The sequence below is a fragment of the Poecilia reticulata genome, chromosome 17, assembly GCF_904066995.2.
Source record: "Poecilia reticulata chromosome 17, P_reticulata-male-v2, whole genome shotgun sequence".
NCBI lineage: Eukaryota > Metazoa > Chordata > Actinopteri > Cyprinodontiformes > Poeciliidae > Poecilia > Poecilia reticulata.
This window is the reverse complement of record NC_088846.1, coordinates 27,236,221-27,261,515: the sequence shown is the minus strand read 5'-3', so window position 1 is coordinate 27,261,515 and position 25,295 is coordinate 27,236,221. Positions and strand designations below refer to the sequence as shown.

The 25,295-nt window shown below is 40.2% G+C and overlaps 1 protein-coding gene across 10 annotated transcripts in view; it reads left to right on the top strand.

The window, feature by feature from the left end:
• pard3ab (par-3 family cell polarity regulator alpha, b) overlaps positions 1-25,295 on the top strand; it is a 277,414-nt gene that overhangs the window by 111,588 nt on the left and 140,531 nt on the right. For 8 of the 10 annotated variants that reach the window (XM_008433899.3, XM_008433892.3, XM_008433895.3 and 5 more), the window contains exons 6-10: positions 5,864-5,955; positions 9,327-9,410; positions 12,449-12,574; positions 15,216-15,586; positions 20,537-20,676. In XM_008433899.3, coding sequence (XP_008432121.2) covers positions 5,864-5,955; positions 9,327-9,410; positions 12,449-12,574; positions 15,216-15,586; positions 20,537-20,676 — 813 coding nt within the window. The remainder of the gene's footprint in view (positions 1-5,863; positions 5,956-9,326; positions 9,411-12,448; positions 12,575-15,215; positions 15,587-20,536; positions 20,677-25,295) is intronic. The other 2 variants (XM_017309968.2, XM_008433894.3) reach the window with 2 other exon arrangements.

Below are 25,295 nucleotides of genomic sequence, written 5' to 3'. Positions count from 1 at the left end.
TGTTTTTCAGAGATGCGTTTGCTTGCATCCACATGCAAGACGAAAAGGAGGAGCAGGTAGCACTTCATTACTGCGCCGAGTCTCTTCCTTAGGTCCACAGAACCACTTCATTTACTCTGAGAGAAAGAAAGGACAGGCCCCGATGGATCTCCCATTAATCTTTAATGAGCCCCCGGCTCTGCCTTCTTCCCTCTGCACATCCAGGAAACAAACAATGACTCGGCTGGAAAAACACTCGTAGCCCAGCCTACCTGCCTGCCTGCCTGCTCTGCTCGCCATTAACCCTGAATTATTAAAGCGGCTATCAATCTGCCTCAGGAGTGGGCGTCGTCCTGATGGCGGCGTGTCTCTCTGAGTGTCTCCAGCTGGACTTTTCAGCCAGAAGTTGGAGTTTATTGTTCCAGTCGTCATTCACAGCTGCTAAACTCAGGAGTCTGTCAGCAACAAAGCAGCTTAAAACTTATAATTACCCTGAATCAGCAGCAGTTTTCGCTTAATTTCCTTTCTAGATTAAAACTCAGCATCTGCCACACTGCTTGGCATCCCCTGTAAAGATTGTTTAATTGCAGTAGCTGACAAAGAAAAACATCTAAATTAGGTAGAAGTACATCTTTCCCGTACAGATATCATCCACTATTTTAATTTCCGATACCGATACAGATATCTGAGGTTCAGTATCGGCCGATATGATCCGATACGCATTCACTAGAATCAAAACTAATATTTTTACAACCTTTCATTCCTCCCTTTATCGAAGACATCGATAAAGGGTAAGAAATGTACTTATTTAGGTTTAATTTTATCCATCAGACAGGTTGAGAAAATATATAGTTGAATATTTTTTTCTTTTTAGATTTAAAAACACAAATACCAGGAAATTTTTGATAAAACTCCTGGTATTTGCCAGTAATTGGAAAAAGACTCAACACTTCAGAAACACAAAATCATACAGTATTTTTGTCTTAGTACTATTGGAATAAGATAAAACAAACTTAAGTACCTTTTCAGCAAAATAGAAGAGCTTGTTTTAGAAAATTAATTCCTTAGCATTGATGAAAAACTATTTAACTTATAACAGGGGGAAAATATCTTGTCAAATGTGAAATAATCCCAATGAAACCAGAACTTTTTCATAAGTATTAAGGAATTATTAAAACAAGCGCGTATTATTTCAACTGTGCGAAGTTATTTGCACTGGAAACTGGACAAAAATACTTGGTAGGATTTTGTTTTTGCAGTGAAAAATGAGGACAATAATCCAAAACGTGTGTCTCAAATCAACACAGAGATACCAAACCAGACACAACATCAAGCTTTTACTTTGCGTCAACGTTTCCCAGAACTAAACCCGGTTTAAAAAGCTGTAGAATAAACTGACAGGAAGAGAAAAACGTGGAGAGACGACGATGCTGGAGGATCTAGAAAGCAGATCTGTTTCTCTCTGCAGATCCGTTTCGCTCCAACCACGTGAAACTTTATAGCACACTAAGTGCCTCAACTAAAATTATACATTTACAGGCTGAATTTACCAATATTTTCATAGAGAGTTATGTTACTGCATTGAAAGATTAATTTAGTTTTACACAACAGGATTGGAGAAAGAAAGAAAATCCAAATTATTACTCATTTGGCTTTTAAACTGGCTTCATAGTCTTTTAGAATAATTTTTTGCTATTGTTGCAATAACAAAAAAGAGTTTGGCCATTTTTAGTGGCAGCATAATAAATCACAATAATAAGTACATAAATACAAACAAAATCCCATTTAAAAGTCACTTGAAGTTCAATACCATAGCCTATTGTTGCTCCTTAAAGTTTTATTGATTATTAAAGAAAACTTTACTAATTATGTCAGATTTGCACCTTTTTGGAGACACTGACTAGGACAGATCTCTGGAGTTTTGCTTATGAAGATTATACTGTTTTAATACTATTACGTTAGGTAAAGACTCTTAAAAAGTCAAAATAATGCGAATATTCAATCTAGATCAGTGGTTCTTAACCTGGGTTGGATCGAACCCCAGGGGTTCGGCGGAGCCTCTGCCATGGAGGTAAAGACACACTTGTGTAAAGTCGTGATGACGCCCCACTTTGCCATCACTTGCTGCAGAGGATCACGTTACATAGCTTAGCCAATCAGAGGATCACGTTATATTGCTTAGCCAATCAGAGGATCACGTTATATTGCTTAGCCAATCAGAGGATCACGTTATATTGCTTAGCCAATCAGAGGATCACGTTACATTGCTTAGGCAATCTTAGGATCACGTTACATTGCTTAGCCAATCAGAGGATCACGTTACATTGCTTAGCCAATCAGAGGATCACGTTACATTGCTTAGCCAATCAGAGGATCACGTTACATTGCTTAGCCAATCAGAGGATCACGTTACATTGCTGAGCCAATCAGAGCTGCGGAGGAGCCCTGATTGAAGGAGTTCCACTCTCAGCATGGATTTGAACTTGTGTCTTTAATTCAGCAAAGCTCACAGTTTTTACCAAATACTGTAGCTTTCGGTGAACTTCTAAATCTGCTCCATAGTCGCATCTTTTCGGGGTTGCTACTGCCTCTAGTGGCGTGGAGGTGGTAACACAACTAATATAATTACATTACTAAATTAGAATACCGCAAAGTCTTTATTATTTATTATAAATTTTTCATTTTCTTAAGAATGTAGAGCTAATTAAATGATCTAATTTACAAGACCGTAAAGTGGTTCCAGTTTCTCTCAATGGCCAACCTGTTGAAACTGTTTCAAATTTTAAATACCTTGGGTCGTTCCTGGACAGTCAGCTCAACTTTGCTGAAAACACTGACTATATTTTGAAGAACTGTTCTCAGAGACTCTACCTTTTAAGAAGACTTAGTGATCTTGGGGTGACCCCTGTGTCTTGAATTTGGAAGAAAAAAATCATTTTATCACTAATAAAGGGTTCGGTGAATGCGCATATGAATCTGATGGATTCGGTACCTCAAAAAAGGTTAAGAACCACTGATCTAGAACATCTAAGAAAGGTCAAATCTGAATTTAAAGCAGCTATAAACTACAGATATTTGCATGTTTTTCATCCAATAAACACTTAAATGTCTGGATCCTGAGACGTGGCCTCAGTTTTTCTCCTCCCAGTCAAAAGTCCTTGCACCCTGTTTGACACACATGCCTGCATTCATCCACCGCCCTGCAGCGGCATGTCCTCCAGGCAACCGAAGTGTCATGGCAACCGTACGGCAGCCACGGTAACGGCAGGCTCATTTTCATACTGATGAGGCCAGTTGCCGGGGAGGTCTGAGCCGCCGCCGCTGCGGCTGCTGCTGCTCGTCTCTCCTCTCCGGTGTCGCCCTGAAATTTTAATGACCTTTTTTTTCTTCTGCTTCTCGTTTTTCTACTCTCACGGTGCCCTCTGAGTGTGTGTGTGTGTGTGTGCGCGCTCAACTCGACTGTTCAAACATATACACACAGTGTGACGGGTGAGGAGAACAAAGGCGATGTGAGTCTGAAGACGGTAGACCGTTTGAAGGGCATGTATTTTTATACGTTAGGAAGACCTCCTCCAGTCTGCAGCTCCTGGCGTCTGCAGGTTTGCCACTCAGCTTCGTTTCTGGGTTCGTAGCAGTCGGGTTGGAGGATTTTAACGCGTTTAAAAGGATGACTGGAGGCAACATGGAGAAGAAATCTGACATAAGGTTGTATTTATCCTAGCAGTAGCATGCTGCGAACTCTAAGGGGCGGTAATTCACCAAGTTGTTCTCCAAAGACGAAGCATTCAGAGATTCTGACTTGTTGACCAGTGAAGGTAGGACCAGGCCTGTCAACGTAGCTAATTTTCCTGGACGATAAATTGCGATAAACGATATTGTTGTTTTGAGACCATTTTCAAGTAATATGATGGTAAAAATAATGCAAAAGCACGTTCTAAATTCTAATGAACATTTAACACTGGAAGGTGAACATTTAAAGTTTCCAAAATAAATAAATAAAACAGACGCAACAAATAACATGAATTATAAAGTCTACATTGTTGAGACCAAAACAACAGACTGAAGACTTTTGTCGACCAGTTTTTGGTAGAAAGAGAGAGAAAAGAGAAAAACGATAAATAACGCAAATGGAAATTATTGAGCTCATTTTAGTTTATCACGTGTTTAATTGATGTATTGCTTGTTGCGGCAGGTTTAGGTGGGATCAGTGTTGGCGTTAGATTCTTTAGTTGTGTCATTTTGACTCACTGCATCAAGGAAATTCTGTCAATCCATGTCTACCCGTCAGTTTAATGACGCATTAAACTGAATTTAAATATTCAAAAAGTTTAACACAGAATCCAGACAAGATGCAGATCAAGCAGATGAATATGTGTCTTTTTCTTCAGAGTAACAGAAAACGCAGACTGTGGCCCCAGAATCTGCATATAAACAGTGAAACTAGACAACTACGTTTAAATTATGACGTTTAACTTCATACATTTAACTTCCTCCACATTCACCGCTTGTTCTTAATCAAAGGTTTCAGGGTTTTGACGTAGAGCTGAAGTTTGAATTCGCGCTCTGCTGGTACTTTGGAAACTTGGAACTACAAGCCGCAGTTTTGAAATCGGGGAACATTTCTCCCATCACGCAAACACTTGATTCAGCAGGAAGAAATCCATTTAAATTATTGCCGTTTAGTTTAACACAAGAACAGAAAGACAAAAACAGGGATGAATGGATGAGTCGTAAAAACGCCCGACCCTCCGCTGACCCTTCCGATATCTGTTGAATATTTTTTCCTCCAGTCTGTGATGCAACATTCCTGATTCTCCCCATTTATTCCCAGAATCTCACACAGAATCCATCCACTGTTTGGTCTGGATCCAGCATTTAGATGCTTTTCTCAAGGTGAAGTCGGACCTAAAGCTGGAGCCAGAAACCATAAAAAACTGGATTACAGAAAACACGGTTCAGTTAACTGGGACTGGGCGATTAATCGATACATTTTATTGATTAATCTGGGCTTTTTTTCACCAACACATTCATTGGGTTTCTTGTTTGACAAGTTTCTTTTACAGCTTCCATAAATTTCAAGTCAACTCTGTGATGAATTATTAGCTGATTCTTTTCTATTTTTACTACTAGAATAAAGTTATAATGTTTGAGGAATACAGTCAAAGTGATACGATAATAAAGTCTTAATGTTACAAGAACACAATCGTACTAATATGAAAATAATATCTTCTGATGATAATTGAACTAAGTTGTAATTTTAGGAGAATGAGATTGTAATTTTATAGGAGAACTCCCATGAAAAAAATCAACAAAAAATAAATTATCCAAGCTTTTACTTTTGTTGATATTAAAGCTACTTTTCTTTCTCATAATTTTAAGACATTATTGTAGTAAAATTGCATATTTTTTTCTGCTGGTATTGCGACTATACTCTTTTAATTAAGTAAAATATCTCATAGCCTGGCACTAATAATCCGTCACTCCCAAAGCTGCTTTTTGAAAATGTTTTCTTCTATTTGACATTTCTTTTTTTTTAGAAAAGTAAGCTAGGAAAAAAATGTCAATTAAAGTTGAATCTGCGTGAAAAAAATCTGAGATTTTATTTTGTTGACTGTTTTTTCCTGAAGAAGCAAACAAACTGCAGCAAAATCGGCTAATAAAAGCTAATTTGTGGCAGGAAGCTGCCAAGGACAGCTGCCTGTTGCCAGAAGTTGTAAAGCTAAATCTGTTGGAGCCGCACAGATTCATAACACCGTATCAGGATGACTCACTGCCGTTATTAATCGCTTAAATCTGAGGCAATCCTCAGACATATGAAGGAAAACTCGGCATGCAGCAGAGGTCGGTCTTCTTTCTCTCCAACCTCGGTTGTTTTGTCTTGCAGGAGGAGGAGAGCAGGGAGGATGAGAACGGGCGAATCGAGCCGGTTGGCCGAGCCGACTCCTGCATGGAGCACACCCCCGTCAGATCTCTGGAGTAAGTCAGCCAAGTCGGGTTTATTAATTAGCCTTCCTGTTTGCACTTTCCTCTTGTTTGCTATCCGGAGGGAAACGCTTGAGTGAGGTGACCTTTCTGCTGAATTTAAATTAGTTTCAAGGCAGATTTTACACTCCTATTCTATTGAAAAACAACGTTTTTGCTATTGAACTCTTATCTGAAAATGTAGTTTTACTTGTTAGTTTAAGTTCAAAACTAAAAATGGAGTCGGAAATGGTATTTGGTTTATTAAACCAAGATAAAACGCATGTTTCTGTGATGTTCTCCCTCTGATAATTCATCAGCATCTTGTTCTTACAGCGTTTCCTGTGCAGGATGAATAAGTTTGTCTTCTCTTTTCGACACTTAATCGTGTGTGAAAAGCTCCGTGCAGCAGGTTCTGTGTCGCGGTCCGGGTTTGTTTGTGCAAAATCTCACTTTAAATCCCGCTCCCTGATTTACATAATTATCTTTTGTGGGAGCAGAATGATCCTCATCTCGCCGTCAGAGCTCGCCCACGCGCTAACCTGTTCTGCTCCTGTTATTAACAACTGTGCTTTGTTTTGTTATTGTGCTCCGTCGCATGCCTCCAGCTTAATATGCAGGTATGGTGTTATTATTCCTGTGATTTCACTGAGAGTCTGGCTTTCTCCCACCTTCTTAGCTGTCAACAAGGGGGCCTTTTTCTCCCCGAGCTAATCACAGCCGTCGCATCTAAGCTGCGAGCGGATTAGATGCGACGGCTTTTAAAATATGCCAGAGTGTGCACGTTTCACAGCCAAGAAAACAGCTGAGAGAGGGGAAAAAACACACCTAGAACCATTGAGGTGGGTTTTTTTATATTTAAAGCAGATTATGGATGTCCTTAAAGGGCAGGTATCGATAAAAGCAATTAACAAACCTCTAACATTTGAGTAAATAGCCACCTTTGCACTTATTTAAGTTAAATAACGTTGAACATCAGGTCACACTGATGTAATTTGGCAGAATACATATGAGACAATGGAAGAAGATTACTGCCACTGAAAAAGTAAACCATTTTGGCATTAATCGTCTGAGACAAAAAGTCAGACTTCTGAGAAAATGTCAAAATTTTCACTTTTTCTCAAAATGTATTTTTTTCCCTCCAGAATTTATTTATTTATTTTTTTTTTTGAGATTTCAGAGTTTTCATCAGAAAAATTCTGCTGAAATTCAGAATTGTAATAATTCTGGTAAACTAGAAGAATTCTTAACATTTTTATTCTCTTAGATGATTCCTTTTTTTCTCTCTCAAAATTTTCATCTTACACGATTACAGTCAGAATAATTTTGGTAAATGCTGAGAAAAAGATCAAAATTCCTTGAAAAAAAGTCAAAATCCTAAGAAAAATTTTAAATTTTTCTTCTGTGGTCCTAACCCTCTTCCATTGAAAACTGCTTTCATTTGATTGATAAAATATTGTTTATCTTCCGATGGTTATTTTCAAGGTTCTGTTCCCTTTTGGGCCACATAAAGCTTTTCGGCGGGCCGGATTTAGCCCCTGGACCTTTAGTTTGACACTGTGATTTAAAGGGTCAAAGTCGCTGACATTCTTTATCCTCTCCTAAAAGCCGTGGCTTCCTGTGCAGTTCGCAGAAGGACAAAACTGCGTCTTTTTGCTCTTTTTCTCCTTCATTTCCTGCTTCTTGATTCCAAAATAAAAGCATCTGCTGTTCTACATCTTGTTTGCTACCTTGTGGTGTTTTTTTTAAACTTCTGTTATTGAGAAAATTAGACTAAATGACAATAAAAGTGCTGATAAAAGCAGCCAGTCGGCCCAAATTTCAACGACTTGGGGTGAAAACAAGCCGATGAGTTGATCCCACATCCTGTCAGGAAGTTTTTACGACTTTTCTTTCAGCAAAGGAAGTTACATTTATCCTGAGGGAACTAATTTTTACTCCCCAGAATCAATTGGACAAGGCTTGTTTTTTAAAAGTCCTGCTTTGTTTGTGTTTTTATTGGTTTTGTTCTGCAATAATTTGACGACTGAACATATTTTCTACTCTTAATTTGTCCAAACCAACAACAACAACAGTCACAAGCTTAGAAGCAAACCACCCGTTTATTTCTGAATTTCTACGTATTTTTCAGTGTTTCCAGGCTTTGTGAAACATTTCCAGTCTGGTTCTTGTGCTTCACCGCAAACATACTTTCTTTCTCAAAAAATAGCATCTAAAATGGGTGAAAAAACCAACTGAAGTATCAAGAAGACCACATTAAAAACTCCACGAAGGAGAAAAATATAAAGAAATGAACATTATTTTATTCTCTACGTAGCAGCACACGTCGGGTTTTGGTCTTAAAAGTTTTTTTTTTTGAGAATCTTCCTCCATGATTTATTTGAAGTTTTTATTGTTTGCAACATATTTTCATATTTTCTGTTTATATTTAATTAGGCTCTTTGTTAATTCACCCCTTCAGTTTTATTCTGATCAAACCAGAAAACCTTTAGAGCCACAGATCCTGACAGAAAGCAGCAGACTCAGTTATCAAAGCAGGTCAAGTTCTAGAAATGGTTCTTTTCCTCATTTTTCTGGGTTTGAAGAACCCGAAGCTGCAAAATTACGAAAAGGATGAAAAGCTGAAATGACCAGGACTCGGTTAATTTGTCTCTGTTCATGCTTTCCTAACATTTTCCCATTTCATTTAAGGGCAGTGAACGCAGCACAGCTCCAAACCTGATGAGTTATAAAAAAACAAAACAAACTAGAGCTTTGTTGTAACTTTTTTGTAACTCCGATAATCACATTAAAAGGTTCTTCTGGATATTTTTGGTTTGATCATAACTAACCAATGTGGACCAGAACTACAGTTGGATGAATATAAAACTATTAGAAAATAACATGAACAAACAACACAAAATCAATTTGTTTCATTTTCGGCGTTTTAGGGCCTTACTAAACAAAAATAACATAATAAAATTATGAAAACAGTCTCAATATGATGAGAATCAGAAAGTATTATAAGAATAAAGTCATAATTTTATTAAAATAAAACTCTACAAGAATGAGAATAAAGTCCTAATATGAGATTAAAGTAATATTTACAGTATTATGAGAATAAAGTTTTTATATTACGACTTTATTCTTGTAATACTTTCAACTTTATTCTGGTATTATTTCTACTTTATTCTTGTAATTTTATTCTTTTATTTGCTTAATGTGGCCTTAATTCTCCATTGCACAAAATAAAAGCAGGTTAGGATGAAATGGAGCAACTAAAGGTGTAAAATGGGGATTGAATTAACACGGAGCCTTTTTGGTGCATATTTATTTTGCCTTATTTCTTCTTTTTATTTTGTTTTACCCACATGTTGCCTCCCCTCCGCCACCTTTGCGTCTCCCAGAGACATTGTGAAGCTGGTGGAGGTGTCAAACGACGGCGGGCCTCTGGGGATCCACGTGGTGCCTTTCAGTGGCAGGGACCGCAGGTAAAAACCACCAAAGAAAAGGGCTCCGAGTGATCAAAACCTGCACAAAACACTCCTTATTTATCAAAGAAATAAAGCCGTTGTGTCTTTTAATCATTAAAATCTCTCCTCACTTCTCTCAGCACAAGTTTGGTGATTTACTAAAACAAGAAAAAATATTTTGTTTTGGAAATATAATCTGTTCTGGATCACATCAGACCCAAATATACACGCACAGCAGACATTCCTCTCTGATGCCCCATTACTCCATCAAACCTGAATCCACCCGTATGAAACACACACACACACGCACACACACACACACACACACACACACACACACACACACACACACACACACACACACACACACACACACACACACACTTTCAGGCTTTAGCATCGTGAAACCATTTCCCAGTTTCCGATTTTCCATCAGGCTGGTTTTTGTTTTCATCTTCCAACATGGCTGCTGTTCAACGTGTTGTTGCGAAGCTGCGTTCACAACATTCAGCAACCTGCAAACACACATGGAGAAAAGCTGAATTCAGCATCTGGTTTAGATACAAGCAGGATTCCAGTGCAGCAAAGAAAACTCTGGAATCTGAGATGAAAAATTTACATTTCCAGATGTTAAACGAACAGAAAACGATTTTGAGCTCCATATTCCACAAAGCAGAAACACAAAATCTTACAAATACTTTTCATCTCCTTTCTAGTCGTCTTTATACATCTGAAATTAGACAAAATTACCTTTTCAGCAGGATATAGGAGCTTGGTTTAAGCTAATTCCTTAATATAGATTTTTTTTAAATGTGCTAGTTCCACTGACAGATTATTTTACTTATAACAAGACATTTTTCCCAACTTATGTGAAATAATTTACCATTTTATGACCATTTTATGATATTTGCATTAGAAACTGGACCAAAATTACCTGTGACATTTTATGTTTTTGCAGTGCATCCCTCATAAACCATAAAAGCATAAATCTGCCCCATAAGCTCAGAAAAACTCTTCAGAACCGAAGCATAACATCCCCGTTCCCTCCAACTCTCAGCTTCATCAGCCTAAAAGCAAATTTATAATGCACTTTTCTTTTTATTGGGACAAACGTCATTTCGAGCGTTGCAGTAAGATTAAGAAGCCCGACTTTCATCAGAGGAATGGCTTCTCTTCCTCTTCTGCAAATCACATTGTGTTTGTTTTTTTTTTACTGTGATTCAATCAAAACAAAAAAAAGTCTCTACTTTTTCAAACTCCAGAACTTTTCGTCTTACATTGAAATCAACCTAATTTACTCAGGAGCTCACAAAAGCTCAAGAAAATGACCGTAAAGTAAAGAAGAAGAAGAAGTGATTAGCTGTGTGAGGCTGATTTTCCTCCTGAGGTGCCGGTCAGGTGGAGTTTGCGTAAACCGTTTTCCTGTTTCGGCTCAGTGTGGCTTCCCTCAGTGCGACTTTCCCCCGAGCCTTAAGTGACGTCCAGGGGGTTGAAGCACCTAGAAACTCAGCAGAGGAAACTGTGAACATGCAAACTGTCAGCAGAGCTACAAGCACAGCCTCTCCGGATGAGATGAGACAGACATGTTTCTCTCAATTCCTGCAGAATGAAGCAAAAACCAAAGAGCTTTAAATAACAACCTCGTTTTTAGAAGATCTAATTTATGCGTTAAGGCAGTGGTGTCAAACTCATTTTTATTTTGGGCCGAATCAAAAATCTGAATGTTTCTTAAAGGGCCGGTTGCACCAGAATCTATTGATAAAACCAATACAACTGTTAAAATATCAATAAATAGCTGTTCCTCTGGGATTTGTGATTATTTTAGTGTTTATTTTTGCAATCAAAATGACAGATTGTGTGGTGAATATTAAGAAATATTTGTAATCATTATTTTTTTACAATATTTACGCTAATGAATGATGTCAAATGTGACTCTATCACTCGTCGTATCGGTTACGGATTCAACGTTTTTGACCAATTTTGAGAAAATTAGCAGTAAAATCAGGAAAAAATTTGGAAATTTGTTGATTTTGTGTGATTTTTGCAGATTTGTGAAAAACTGGAAGGACTTATTGATGTAATTTGGAGTCCAGTGGGCCACATAAAAAGCTGCGGCGGGCCAGATTTGGCCCCCGGGCCTTGAGTTTGACACCTGTGCGTTAAGGCATAATCCATGTTCTGCTATCATCCAAACTGATTACTTATTAAACATAAAGCCTAACTGGGAAATAAAACTAAGTACACCCTTCCTGTTTCCATAAGAGGTGAAAGGGAATAAAGCAGCTAAATAAGGACCTTTAAAGTGGCATTTTATAACACAATAAAGTAACTATGTTCCCTTCAGTTGTTATAAAAAAGCTTCATATTTATATATATATATTACAACTAGAGCCCACCACATTGAACCCCATTGAAAACCTCCTGGTTATTCCACCAAATATTGATTTCTGACTAAAACATTAGTTTTGTTGTTTCTAAATTATTATGAATTTGTTTTCTTTGAATTATTTGAGCTCTGAAAGCCCTGCATCTTTTGCCCATTTCTCATTTTCTGCAAATAAAAGCTAAATTTTTGCTTGCAATTTCAGACACGTTGTCAGTAGTTCATGGAATAAAATAAAAATGTTCATTTCACTCAAATATTTACCTACAAAAGGTAAAATCAGAGAAACTGATCATTTTAAGTGGTCTCTTCAGTTTTCCAGAGCTGTATATATTTAAAAAAATGACTTAAATTTTACTTCCTACTTTAACGCCCTGAAATTGGGCCTCTGTCTCTTTAAAAAAGTTTCTTTCTGAAATGCTGGCTTCAGGAAGTTATCACATTAACCCTTTAACAACGTTTTTACCAGCGTTTCACTGAGAAGCAGCTCTTTCATTAAACTCAGCAGTTCCACCAGCTGTTTGCTAATTGCTGCTGGCTAGTCTGAAGGAGCAGAGCCGGGGAGGGACGCTCTGTGAGACTAATTTTAGAAGATCATTTTGTGTTTCTTCACTCGACAAACTCGGGTTTTTTTGTGTTGAATCTGTTTGACATGAGCTTTCGAACCTTTCAGGACTCTTGGCTTGTTGGTCAAGCGTCTGGAGAGGGGAGGGAAGGCCGAGCACCAGGGCCTTTTCCAGGAGAACGACTGCATCATCCGTATCAATAACGGAGACCTGCGAAACATCCGATTCGAACAGTAAGCCTGAAGCTGCAGCTGCTGTGGCTCCGTTTTCTGGAGCGTCTGATCTTTGCTTCAATCCCGAACCTGTCCCTTCGCTGTAACCCGCTGCATTTCTCCTGCCAGGCTCCTCTGATGTCTGCGCAGCGCCAAGCTAACCTTTCCCAATTTAGCTCCTGTAGCTCCTAACTTCTGACGCCGACCCTGAAATCCTCTCTGCTTTTGTCCCTGTGCTGCTGCTGCTGCTCCTGATTCCTGCTTTAACACTTTCTTCATTCCTAAACATGGAGGCCTGTTAACATTTATAGCTCCTGCTTTTCACGGCTGTTTGTTTTGTATTTTTGGGAAGCTTGTTCACATCATTATTGTTCTGAGAAGACAGAAATCTATCACACGGCTTAAGAAAAGACTTGGATATGTTCTCTAATGTAGAAAACTAGTTATTTATCAATAGCTTGAATTGTTCACAATTTCTTATTTTTCAAAAGTGACTGCTTTAACATACATGCTTCCTCTCAGTAGCAAAGCTAAGAAAAAATTAAATAAAGGAAGTCACTTTTAGTTAGAAATGCCGTTTTGGGAGCATCTCTAACTGTAAAGTTAGTTGTTCTAACCCACAGGTGTCAAACTCAAGGCCCGGGGGCCAAATCTGGCCCGCCGCAGCTTTTTATGTGGCCCTCTGGACTCCAAATTACATCAATAAGTCCTTCCAGTTTTTCACAAATCTGCAAAAATCAACAAGTTTCCAAATTTTTTCCTGATTTTACTGCTAATTTTCTCAAAATTGGTCAAAAACGTTGAATCCGTAACCAATACGACGAGTGATAGTCACATTTGACATCATACATTAGCGTAAATATTGTAAAAAAATAATGATTACAAATATTTCTTAATATTCACCACACAATCTGTCATTTTGATTGCAAAAATAAACACTAAAATAATCACAAATCCCAGAGGAACAGCTATTTATTGATATTTTAACAGTTTTATTGGTTTTATCAATAGATTCTGGTGCAACCGGCCCTTTAAGAACATTCAGATTTTTGATTCGGCCCAAAATAAAAATGAGTTTGACACCACTGTTCTAACCCTAAAGCTCAAAACATTGGTTCTGCTAATGCTAACATACCAAAAGCTAATACTGAACTGCTAATTTCTACGATGTTGATGTTGGTATTGTTAGTATTTTCATGTCTGCTTTCTAGACTCTACCTGGACTTTATCGGTTGGTTGTTTCTTGGGAATTTATCCATTTCATAAGACTCGCAAGTTTTTTTAAACTTACTTTTTGGAAAGTAACCTGCATGTCAACACAGATTATCCCCCAGTTTGGGTGAAAGTAAACAGTCGGTTACAGTGACACAAAAGTAAGACTGGACATGGACCCGGTCCAGTTTTAATATCCATCTGTTCCGATATTGAAAATAGTTCTCGATTGGGTATCGATGACATTGATCCCGATCCATAAGAGCAGATCTATTCAGTCTAATTCTACGCTTTGTGCTTTGAGCGACCCATTTTACATTATTCCTAGAAGACAGAAGGTTTGTTGCAGTTTTATTTTTTGTCAGTTTATTTATTTTACATTGGTTTTTATTCTCCTAACTGAACAAATGAAAGTTGTTACGTGTTTGACCAAGCTTGTGAAACTGTTGGTGTATTTAATTGTGCCGTAGTTATCAATTTGTAATTCAATTTTTGCTTTTAAGTCAACTCAGGTTTGTTTTTGCAATCGATCGCTATTGGCTGCAGCCTCAGATGCAAAGCCTCAGTTTAAATCTCAGTGAAAGCTGCAGGAAAAACTTGGCAAGACATCCTGACTTCTTAAAAGCAATACATAAAGTAATGAGACACGACTCGAGACTTTTGCACAGTGCCTGTTTCTTGGCAGTAGAATAAAAAGTAATTCAATCCTTATTGTTCCTGTTATGTTATGTTAAAGCTCGCCTTCCAGCATCTGAAACATAACCTTTGCAGAGAGACGGAGAATAAACCTTCCAGGCAAAGGCACTTTACAAGAGCAGCAGTTGTCCTTGGTATTAAAAGGCGTTTTTATAGAGGCGCGCTGCATATTACATCCTGTCTGGCACTCCATTTTTGAGGCCAAAAATTGTAAAGATGCCGTGAAAAGACCCCGACGTCTTTTGGGAACGTTATTAGCAGCTGGGAATATGCGGCCAAAAAACCCTTCCAGTTTAAGTTGTTAGTCCATAGGAGGGGGAAGCGTTTCAGATTCTGGAGCCTTTTAGCTTCCTAAACGTCCGTTCAGCTGTCAGGGTGTGCTGCACGGAAACAGGTGGTGCTAACAAGGCAACACAAGTTTCCACTCACACCTTCTGAAGGGGTTTAAAGAGGATTTTCTGTGAGCAAGCCGACGCGTAGCGGTCCGCTTCATCTGCAGCCAAATGAGAAGATTATGTGATGGAGGAGTCGGGGAGGGTTCGGTTTCTTTTTAGAGCTGCTTGCGTTGGCAATAAGTGTTAATTAACATGTCAGATTGTTCAGGTGGGCGAAGATGGACATCTGGTAGGTGGAGTGCTTCACCAGGCGGCGACGTGATTAACACTGGATGAGTGTGTGATGCTCTTTTCATACCCCAAAAAAAACTTCCCCTGCTTATCCTCCTGTTTCTGTGTTTCTCTGCTCTTTGTTGTAGAGCTCAGAACATGTTCCGCCAGGCCATGCGCTCCCCGGTGATCATGTTCCACGTGGTGCCGTCGTCCATGAAGGCCAGGTACGAGCAGCTGTCGCACGCCGAGAGGAACCCCTCGTTTTCCTCGGGGCGCTTCAGCCCAGACTCGCTGTCCGGCGTCGACCACAACCCGCAGAGGATAAACCGCCACGGATCCCAAACGCAGACCCACCCGGACCCGAACAACGGCTACCCACCTCTGAGCCACCCTGCCGTCACGGCGGCCAAGCCTCCCACAGGCCACGCCCACTCGCCTCAGAGGGCGCTGAACTCCACGCCCACGCCGGGGTTCACCAAAAAGGTGGGGCGGCGCTTCAACATTCAGCTCAAGAAAGGTGAGTTGGAATACACTCTACAGGATTTTAAGGATAATCAGTTCATTTATGCTTCAAAGGGACTTTTTATGCACAATTCACATTTTGTACCAAATTTTGGTTTCTGCTGCTTCTAAAAACAGCCAAGGCGTTTATAAAAAAAAAACTATTTTTTGGTAACACATGGTTCCCGTGTGACGTCACACTTCCTGGAACTTTGTAGGTGACGGCCATCTTGGTAGGTGTCCGTAGCTTTCCTCGCTGTCCAATCACAGTTATACCATCTCAGGTAATTAATTAACGAAGGTTTCTGAACCTCCGCCTTCAGTTTCAGCATGAGAGAACGGATTAACCCTTGTAGGCCAAGGTCTAAATGGCCATTCCGGCGCGCAGTCTCTCTTCTGGGTGCGTCAGAGCTCGCTACGAAGCCATGCAGCGATCGCTAGCAAAACTACTACTAACACTACACACCACAAACTCTAAATAACATACTTACTGTATAAAAAAAACCTATCGAAACACTCTTAGTAAAATCCACAGCATCAATTCTCCCTAGTCTCTTGCCCCCTCGTTTGTCCCCACATGTCTCCGTTCTACCTAGCAACAGACCGTCAACACATTTTCATTGGTTGTGTCGAAATGTGGTACAGTTAGACCCCCACACAGTAAGGCGGAAATGATCGATCATATTCCTGGCTTTATTTTCAAGTAAATAACCACAAAACCAGTATAAAAACACCACTTTTATAAAGTTTGAAGTCCGTACTGTCCACCAGAGGTGAAATGAACACTCGGTATGCCGTCTGTGTTATTACGAAGCCTTATAAATGTCTCACGTGCTTGCCCGCTCCACAACGGCTTCATCCCGGTAGGGTTAATGGAGCATACCCGTTACATGGAGGCATTTATATGATTTTTGTCCCTTAGAGCTTCGATCTTCTTTCAGAGCATTTATTGTTTATCGTTTGAAACTGTGTGCAGCTTAGTGATAAAAATCACAGTTTTTTGTGACTGGTATCCTAAAGAAGCATATTACAAATGGAAATGTTGTTTTAAGAGCCGTGTTTGTGGGGATGTGATTGCAGTCAGACCCATATAGAAGCGATAAATAATAATTATCGTCACTTTTATCATCATCACAATAGGGCCACAAAATATTGTGATACAAATTTAAGTCCATATCACCCAAACCTGGTCTGTAGTGTTTTATTTAAAACTAAAGAATCTGTTCCCTTATCTTAGCATAGAAACGGTCTTGATGAGAACCACCAGAACTGGTCCAGCTGATGTGAAAGTGAGACCAGAACCTGGGGAAAGAACCGAGTGAAGCTGCAGTCTGGGTCAGGGCTGAGTCTTCTCTGCGGTGCGGTTCTGAGTGACAGCTGGCCCAGGTGGTGTGATCCTCTGCCAGCAGGATTTCAGGTGTCGGCGCCAGGAAGCTTGTTGCTAAGCAGCTGCTGGTCCCTGAAAGGAGTCTGACGGGGCTGCATCGTGTGTCACTGCAATCCTCACCCAAATCTGTCCGCTCCTGTTGGACTGGGATCAATCCAGACTGTCAAAAATAAAACAACAACAAAAAAAAGCAGCACCCAGCTGCTTGTTGCTTCCTTCAGTTTGACGAAATCCAAACTAACCGAATAATAAAAACTGAGGAATAAACTGAAATAAATAAAACCTGTAGCTAATTTGCACCGTGTTGTGTTTATAAAACTGAAAATGAATCTGTTTCGTAGCTTTTTGAACTTATGTGAAATATTTTTTTTCCTCTCCACTCAAGCAGCTTATCAGTAAATCACAATACTCCATACTCCTCACTGCTTTTTATTTTTAATTTCTTTCATTCACAGTTTAAAGTGAACATGTCACATCTTAACACAAAGGTTGAGGAAGAAAAGCAGTAGTTTGAAGAAAAACTATTCTATATAGTCTGCTGTTTCTGACAAAAACTAATAAAAACTAGCAAACAATTTCTAAAAACTAATTAAAACCAGATGGATTACCAGGGGTGGGCAATCCTGGTCCTCGAGGGCCGGTGTCCTGCAACTCTTAGATGTCTCCTTGGTCCAACACACTTGAATCCAACAGCTGAATCACCTCCTAAATGCAGTCAAGTTCTTCAGAGTCCTGCTAACGACCTCATTATTTGACTCAGGTGTGCTGAAGAAGAGATACATCTAAAAGTTGCAGGAGACCGGCCCTTGAGGCCTGGAGTTGCCCACTCCTGGATTAGACAAACAAGGAAGTCACAAAAAATAAAAACTATAATGAAAAACCCAAAATTGTTATAAAACTGTTGAGCACGTGCATTTGGATCTGTGATAAATAGATACGTTTGTTTTTGTGTTTATGAATCTACACTGCTTAAAAAAATAAAGGGAACACTTAAACAACACAATATAACTCCAAGTAAATCAAACTTCTGTGAAATCAAACTGTCCACTTAGGAAGCAACACTGATTGACCCGACGAGGGTCCCCGTTGTCAATCAGTGTTGCTTCCTAAGTGGACAGTTTGATTTCACAGAAGTTTGATTTACTTGGAGTTATGTTGTGTTGTTTAAGTGTTCCCTTTATTTTTTTTGAGCAGTGTATTTTTAGCCTTTTGAACTGAAGTGAAATAGGTTTTTTTTTCCTCGCTCGAGCTGTTTTCATCAGCTGAGGGCGGATTACGACATCCCACTTCAAAACGCCACAGTCAGCCGGATGTTCAGCAATGTTGAGTATTTATTACCCAATGTATCAAAACACTTCCATTGTTTTTAATTCTGCACCTTAAAATGAACCAAAGTATGAAAAAAAACTAAAATGACTACCGTAACCAATAAAAACAAAACTAATTTAAACTAGTAAACGCACTAGTTAGACAAACGAGTCACAGTTTGTATTTTAGCCCCGTTCACGTCCAGAGATGCTCTCTGCTCTCACTCCCCCCGTTCTGTTTGCTGTTTTCGGAGCGGACACTCGCAGGGATTAGCGGCGGTTCCCAGGAGCCGCTGTGGCTCCTCGTTTTGTTCCGAGTGCCGATTTAAGCCGACGGCTTCGAGCGCAGATTAAACTCCCGCCTCAAATCAGACACCGGTCCCCCCCGTAAATCCTGCCGAGTATCAGAATCAATGGGAGTCCTGGAGATGGCTGAGGTGTGTCCTAATCACGCTAATGAGTGAAAGATCCTCCTCCTGCTCCGGTTTACCGGAGGAAGCGCCGGCAGAGGCTCCCGTCTGCAGCGGGAAGCTGATTGCTTCATCAGTGTGGGGATTAGTTTGAGGAGACAGGATGGGAAGTGTTTTACTGTTGTGGGATTAAAGCCGGCGCTCTGATAAAACCAGCATCGCCTTAAATAAACTTCTTTTAACAATAAGTTTACACAGCGGGAGATGCTTGTTTTGCAGGTTGAAGGTTTTCACAGGAGGTCTTCCCTGCTTGGTGGCGATAGGGCTGATGAAACGGCAGCAGGAGCATCCAGACATGCTAACGACAGCTAAGCTAAAGGACTTAGCAGAACTTTCTCTCTCACAAAGAGACTCAGTTTATTTATTATAGCAGGATTTAATCTGACTTTATTCAACCTGACTGGATTCAACCTGACTGGATTCAACCTGACTGGATTTAATCTGACTTTATTCAACCTGACTGGATTTAATCTGACTTTATTCAACCTGACTGAATGTAATCTGACTTTATTCAAGCTGACTGGATTTAAACTGACTGGATTCAGCCTGACTTTATTCAACCTGACTGAATGTAATCTGACTGGATTTATTCTGACTGGATTCAATCTGGCTAGATTTAATCTGACTGGATTTAATCTGACTGGATTTATTCTGACTGGATTCAATCTGGCTAGATTTAATCTGACTGGATTTAATCTGACTGGATTTAATCTGACTGGATTTAATCTGACTGGATTCAATCTGACTGGATTTAATCTGACTGGATTTAATCTGACTGGATTCAATCTGACTGGATTCAAGGCGTCCATTGTTGTCCGTTCTCCCCTCCTTCCTTGTGTCCTACCACTCTCCTTATCCATGCTTCTTTCCTTTCTGCCTTCCTTCCTTCTTTCTTACCTCACTTCCTTGTCATACCTCCCTCAGTCTGTCATGTACTTTTTTCTTTCTCTTCTTGTGCCCTTGCCTTTTTCCTTTCATCCTTTCTTCCTTCCTTTCTGCCTGCTTTCCTTCTTTCTTCCATTCCTTGTATCCTTATTTCTTTACTCACTCACTTAGTCTTCCTTCCTTGTGTCCTACCTATCCTCCTCTTGTGTAAATATTTATTTCCTTCCTTGTGTCCTTGTTATTTTCCTGTCTATCTTCCTTCCTTGTGTCCTACCTTGTGTAGCTCTTCCATTCCTTGTGTCGTTGCGTTTTTTTACCTTTCTTCCTTCTTTCCTTCCTTTCTTTTCCTCCTTGGGTCCTACTTACCTTTCTTTGTAGAATAGTTCATTTTCTTTCCTTGTGTTCTTCCTTCCTTCCTTCCTTCCTTCCTTCCTTCCTTCCTTCCTTCCTTCCTTCCTTCCTTCCTTCCTTCCTTCCTTTAAAACAAAGGTTCTGGGACAAAAACGTAGGAATCTTGCGGTCAGTTTAGTGGCAACCAGAAAATGATTGATTATAGATTTTCCACGTAGATAATTATCCATAAAATCAGTGAAGGTTATTTCAGGAGACTGAAGCGTTTATTTGAATATAAATCCGTTTAAATATAGACATAAATCTGGTAACTCGCTGCACATGCCAGTTGTCGGCTGTTATTTCCTGTAAACATCTGATGTAATTACCCAGATACATGTGTCGCGTTCTCCTCCTCGTTCTGAACTCTTTCTCCTCCATTGTTGCCGTGTCTTACATCAGATCCATGCAAACCGCGCCAGTTGGATCTAAACGCGTTTTTACTCACTTCTTCCTTCAGGTCAAACCAAATCCCACCATTAAATCTTCTGTCTTTTTTTTTTTTTTTTTTTTTTTTTCCCCTGAAGGCCCTGAAGGACTCGGCTTCAGCATAACATCGCGTGACGTCCCCATCGGCGGCTCCGCTCCGATCTACGTCAAGAACATCCTCCCCCGGGGGGCCGCCATCCAAGATGGCCGCCTTAAGGCAGGAGACCGGCTGCTGGAGGTGAGACGTTCTCTGGGTTCAAACGCGATGAGAGTTCATCAGTCAAACCTGCCTGGCGACTGTTTTGCTAATTAAAGCTCCTGGTTTTGATGTGGAAATTCTGCGTCTCGTTCAGAAATCAAAGCGTTTTCCCAAACTCTCGTGCCGCCGCGAGAGAACGGCGTCTGAAGTTGCATCATCCCTCTTTGCAGGTCATTTGCATAAAAGATTATCACACCGTGCGGCTCAGACGTTCTGGCTCAAACCAGAAACTCGGCGGTGAATCTCAATGTAATTATGTAAAAACTGACTAAATCTGTTTGGAAGACACTTTAAGACACTTAAGTTTAAGAAAAGCGGACGAATCTGCTGGTGTTTAGTTTGTAATCCTCCTTTAGTGGAAGATTTTCAGTCTGTTTTCGGTTCTGATCGGTTTCTAAACTGATAGATTTCTTATTGATTTTCTGCTCAACTTTCTGACAATCGTCTTCATGAGGTTTGATGGGATGGTTGACAAAACCGACGGAATAATTTACTTTAAGTTCACATCTACCACCGATCCGTCCGTCCACCCAATGGTTCAATTATTGATCTAGTTATTGATCCATCAGGCCTTTTGTTTATCTAATCATTTCTCTCTTCATCCGTCAAATCATCCATCCAATAGGCTGTTCATCCAACATGCTGTTCATCCAATCATCAGTCCGTCCATCCAGTCGTCCGTCTGGCCATTTGTCTATCCAGTCATTCATCCATCCATCATTCATTCATTCATTTTCCCATTCATTCACTCATCTATCAAATTTTCAATGCATCCGTCCATTTGATCCACTCTTCACTTCCTTACATCACTAAAACAATATTTAGAAATTTAATAAAAACAAAACAACAAACAAAGTCTAATGTGTTTATTTCACAACCAGGAACTTACAATGTTTGAAAAAAAAATTAATCATGAATTAAATCATTACATTTTCTGTAAATTAGTTTTAATTTCAGTGGAGAAATCTAAGTTTTCCTCTGTGATGACGCCATGTTTGACTTTAGTCTTTGATGACGCCATGTTTGCGTTTTCTCTGACGCCATGTTTGCGTTTTCTCTGATGACGCCATGTTTGCGTTTAGTCTTTGATGACGCCACGTTTGCGTTTTCTCTGACGCCATGTTTGACGCCATGTTAGTCTCTGATGACGCCATGTTTGAGTTTAGTGTTTGATGACGTCACGTTTGTGTTCATTCTTTGATGACGCCATGTTTGACTTTAGTCTTTGATGACGCCACGTTTGCGTTTTCTCTGACGCCATGTTTGCGTTTTCTGTGATGACGCCATGTTTGACTTTAGTCTTTGATGACGTCACGTTTGCCTTTTCTTTGATGACGCCACGTTTGCGTTTTCTTTGATGACGCCACGTTTCCGTTTTATTTGATGACGCCACGTTTGCGTTTAGTCTTTGATGACGTCACGTTTGCCTTTACTTTGATGACGCCACGTTTGCGTTTTCTTTGATGACGCCACGTTTCCGTTTTATTTGATGACGCCACGTTTGCGTTTAGTCTTTGATGACGTCACGTTTGCCTTTACTTTGATGACGCCACGTTTGCGTTTTCTTTGATGACGCCACGTTTCCGTTTTATTTGATGACGCCACGTTTGCGTTTAGTCTTTGATGACGTCACGTTTGCCTTTACTTTGATGACGCCACGTTTGCGTTTTCTTTGATGACGCCACGTTTCCGTTTTATTTGATGACGCCACGTTTGCGTTTAGTCTTTGATGACGTCACGTTTGCCTTTTCTTTGATGACGCCACGTTTGCATTTTCTCTGACGCCACGTTTGCATTTAGTCTTTGACGCCACATTTGCATTTTCTTTGATGACGCCATGTTTGCGTTTAATCTTATGACGCCACGTTTGCGTATTCTTTGATGACGCCATGTTTGCGTTTTCTCTGATGACGCCATGTTTGCCTTTAGTCTTTGATGACGCCATGTTTGCGTTTAGTCTTTGATGACGCCACGTTTGCGTTTTCTCTGACGCCATGTTTGCCTTTAGTCTTTGATGACGCCACGTTTGCGTTTTCTCTGACGCCATGTTTGCGTTTTCTGTGATGACGCCATGTTTGACTTTAGTCTTTGATGACGTCACGTTTGCCTTTTCTTTGATGACGCCACGTTTGCGTTTTCTTTGATGACGCCACATTTCCGTTTTATTTGATGACGCCACGTTTGCGTTTAGTCTTTGATGACGTCACGTTTGCCTTTACTTTGATGACGCCACGTTTGCGTTTTCTTTGATGACGCCACGTTTGCGTTTTCTTTGATGACGCCACGTTTCCGTTTTATTTGATGACGCCACGTTTGCGTTTAGTCTTTGATGACGTCACGTTTGCCTTTTCTTTGATGACGCCACGTTTGCATTTTCTCTGACGCCACGTTTGCATTTAGTCTTTGACGCCACATTTGCATTTTCTTTGATGACGCCATGTTTGCGTTTAATCTTATGACGCCACGTTTGCGTATTCTTTGATGACGCCATGTTTGCGTTTTCTCTGATGACGCCATGTTTGCCTTTAGTCTTTGATGACGCCATGTTTGCGTTTAGTCTTTGATGACGCCATGTTTGCCTTCAGTCTTTGATGACGCCATGTTTGCGTTTTCTCTGACGCCACGTTTGCGTATTCTTTGATGACGCCATGTTTGCGTTTTCTCTGATGACGCCATGTTTGACTTTAGTCTTCGATGACGCCACGTTTGCGTTTTCTCTGACGCCATGTTTGCGTTTTCTGTGATGACGCCACGTTTGCGTTTAGTCTTTGATGACGTCACGTTTGCCTTTTCTTTGATGACGCCACGTTTGCGTTTTATTTGATGACGCCACATTTGCATTTAGTCTTTGATGACGCCACATTTGCGTTTTCTCTGACGCCATGTTTGCGTTTAATCTTTGATGACGCCATGTTTGCGTTTAATCTTTGATGACGCCACGTTTGCGTTTTATTTGATGACGCCACGTTTGCGTTTAGCCTTTGATGACGCCACATTTGCATTTTCTTTGATGACGCCACATTTGCATTTTCTTTGATGACGCCATGTTTGCGTTTAATCTTATGACACCACGTTTGCGTATTCTTTGATGACGCCATGATTGCGTTTTCTTTGATGACGCCATGTTTGACTTTAGTCTTTGATGACGCCACGTTTGCGTTTTCTCTGACGCCATGTTTGCGTTTTCTCTGATGACGCCACGTTTGCGTTTTCTCTGTCGCCACGTTTGCGTTTTATTTGATGACGCTATGTTTGCGTTTAATCTTTGATGACGCCATTTTTGACATTGGTCTCTGACGCCATGTTTGACTTTAGTCTTTGATGACGCCACTTTTGTTTCTTCTCTGTGATGATGCCGTGTTTGCCTTTTCTCTGACGCCACGTATGCGTTTAGTTTTTGATGACGCCATGTTTGAATTTTCTCTGACGCCATTTTTGCGTTTTCTCTGACGCCACCTTTGCGTTTAGTCTTTGATGACGCCATGTTTGAGTTTAGTGTTTGATGACGCCCCGTTTGCGTCTTCAAACACTGATGACGCAAACGTCATCATTCTTTGATGACGCCATGTTTGCGTTTTCTCTTGATGACGCCACGTTTGCGTTTAGTCTTTGATGACGCCACGTTTGCCTTTTCTTTGATGATGCCATGTTTGCATTTTCTTTGATGACGCCATGTTTGCATTTTCTTTGATGACGCCATTTTTGACTTTGGTCTCTGATGACGCCATGTTTGAGTTTAGTGTTTGATGACGTCACGTTTGTGTTCATTCTTTGATGACGTCACGTTTGTGTTCATTCTTTGATGACGCCATGTTTGAGTTTTCTCTGATGACGCCATGTTTGCGTTTTCTTTTATGACGCCATGTTTGCTTTTTCTCTTGATGACGCCACGTTTGACTTTAGTCTTTGATGACGCCATGTTTGCGTTTTCTTTGATGACGCCATGTTTGCATTTTCTTTGAAAACGCCATATTTGACTTTGGTCTCTGATGACGCCATGTTTGAGTTTAGTGTTTGATGACGTCACGTTTGTGTTCATTCTTTGATGACGCCATGTTTGAGTTTAGTGTTTGATGACGTCACGTTTGTGTTCATTCTTTGATGACGCCATGTTTGAATTTTCTCTGATGACGCCATGTTTGCGTTTTTTCTTATGACGCCATGTTTGCGTTTTCTCTGATGACGCCATGTTTGCCTTTAGTCTTTGATGACGCCATGTTTGTGTTTAGTCTTTGATGACGCCATGTTTGTGTTTTCTCGGACGCCACGTTTGCGTTTTCTCTGACGCCACGTTTGCGTTTTCTCTGTGATGACGCCACGTTTGCCTTTTCTTTGATGACGCCATGTTTGCGTTTAATCTTTGATGACGCCATGTTTGCGTTTTCTTTGATGACGCCATGTTTGCGTTTTCTTTTATGACGCCATGTTTGCGTTTAATCTTTGATGACGCCATGTTTGCGTTTAATCTTATGACGCCACGTTTGCTTTTTCTTTGATGTCACCATGTTTGACTTTAGTCTTTGATGACGCCATTTTTGACTTTGGTCTCTGATGACGCCATTTTTGACTTTGGTCTCTGATGACGCCATGTTTGAGTT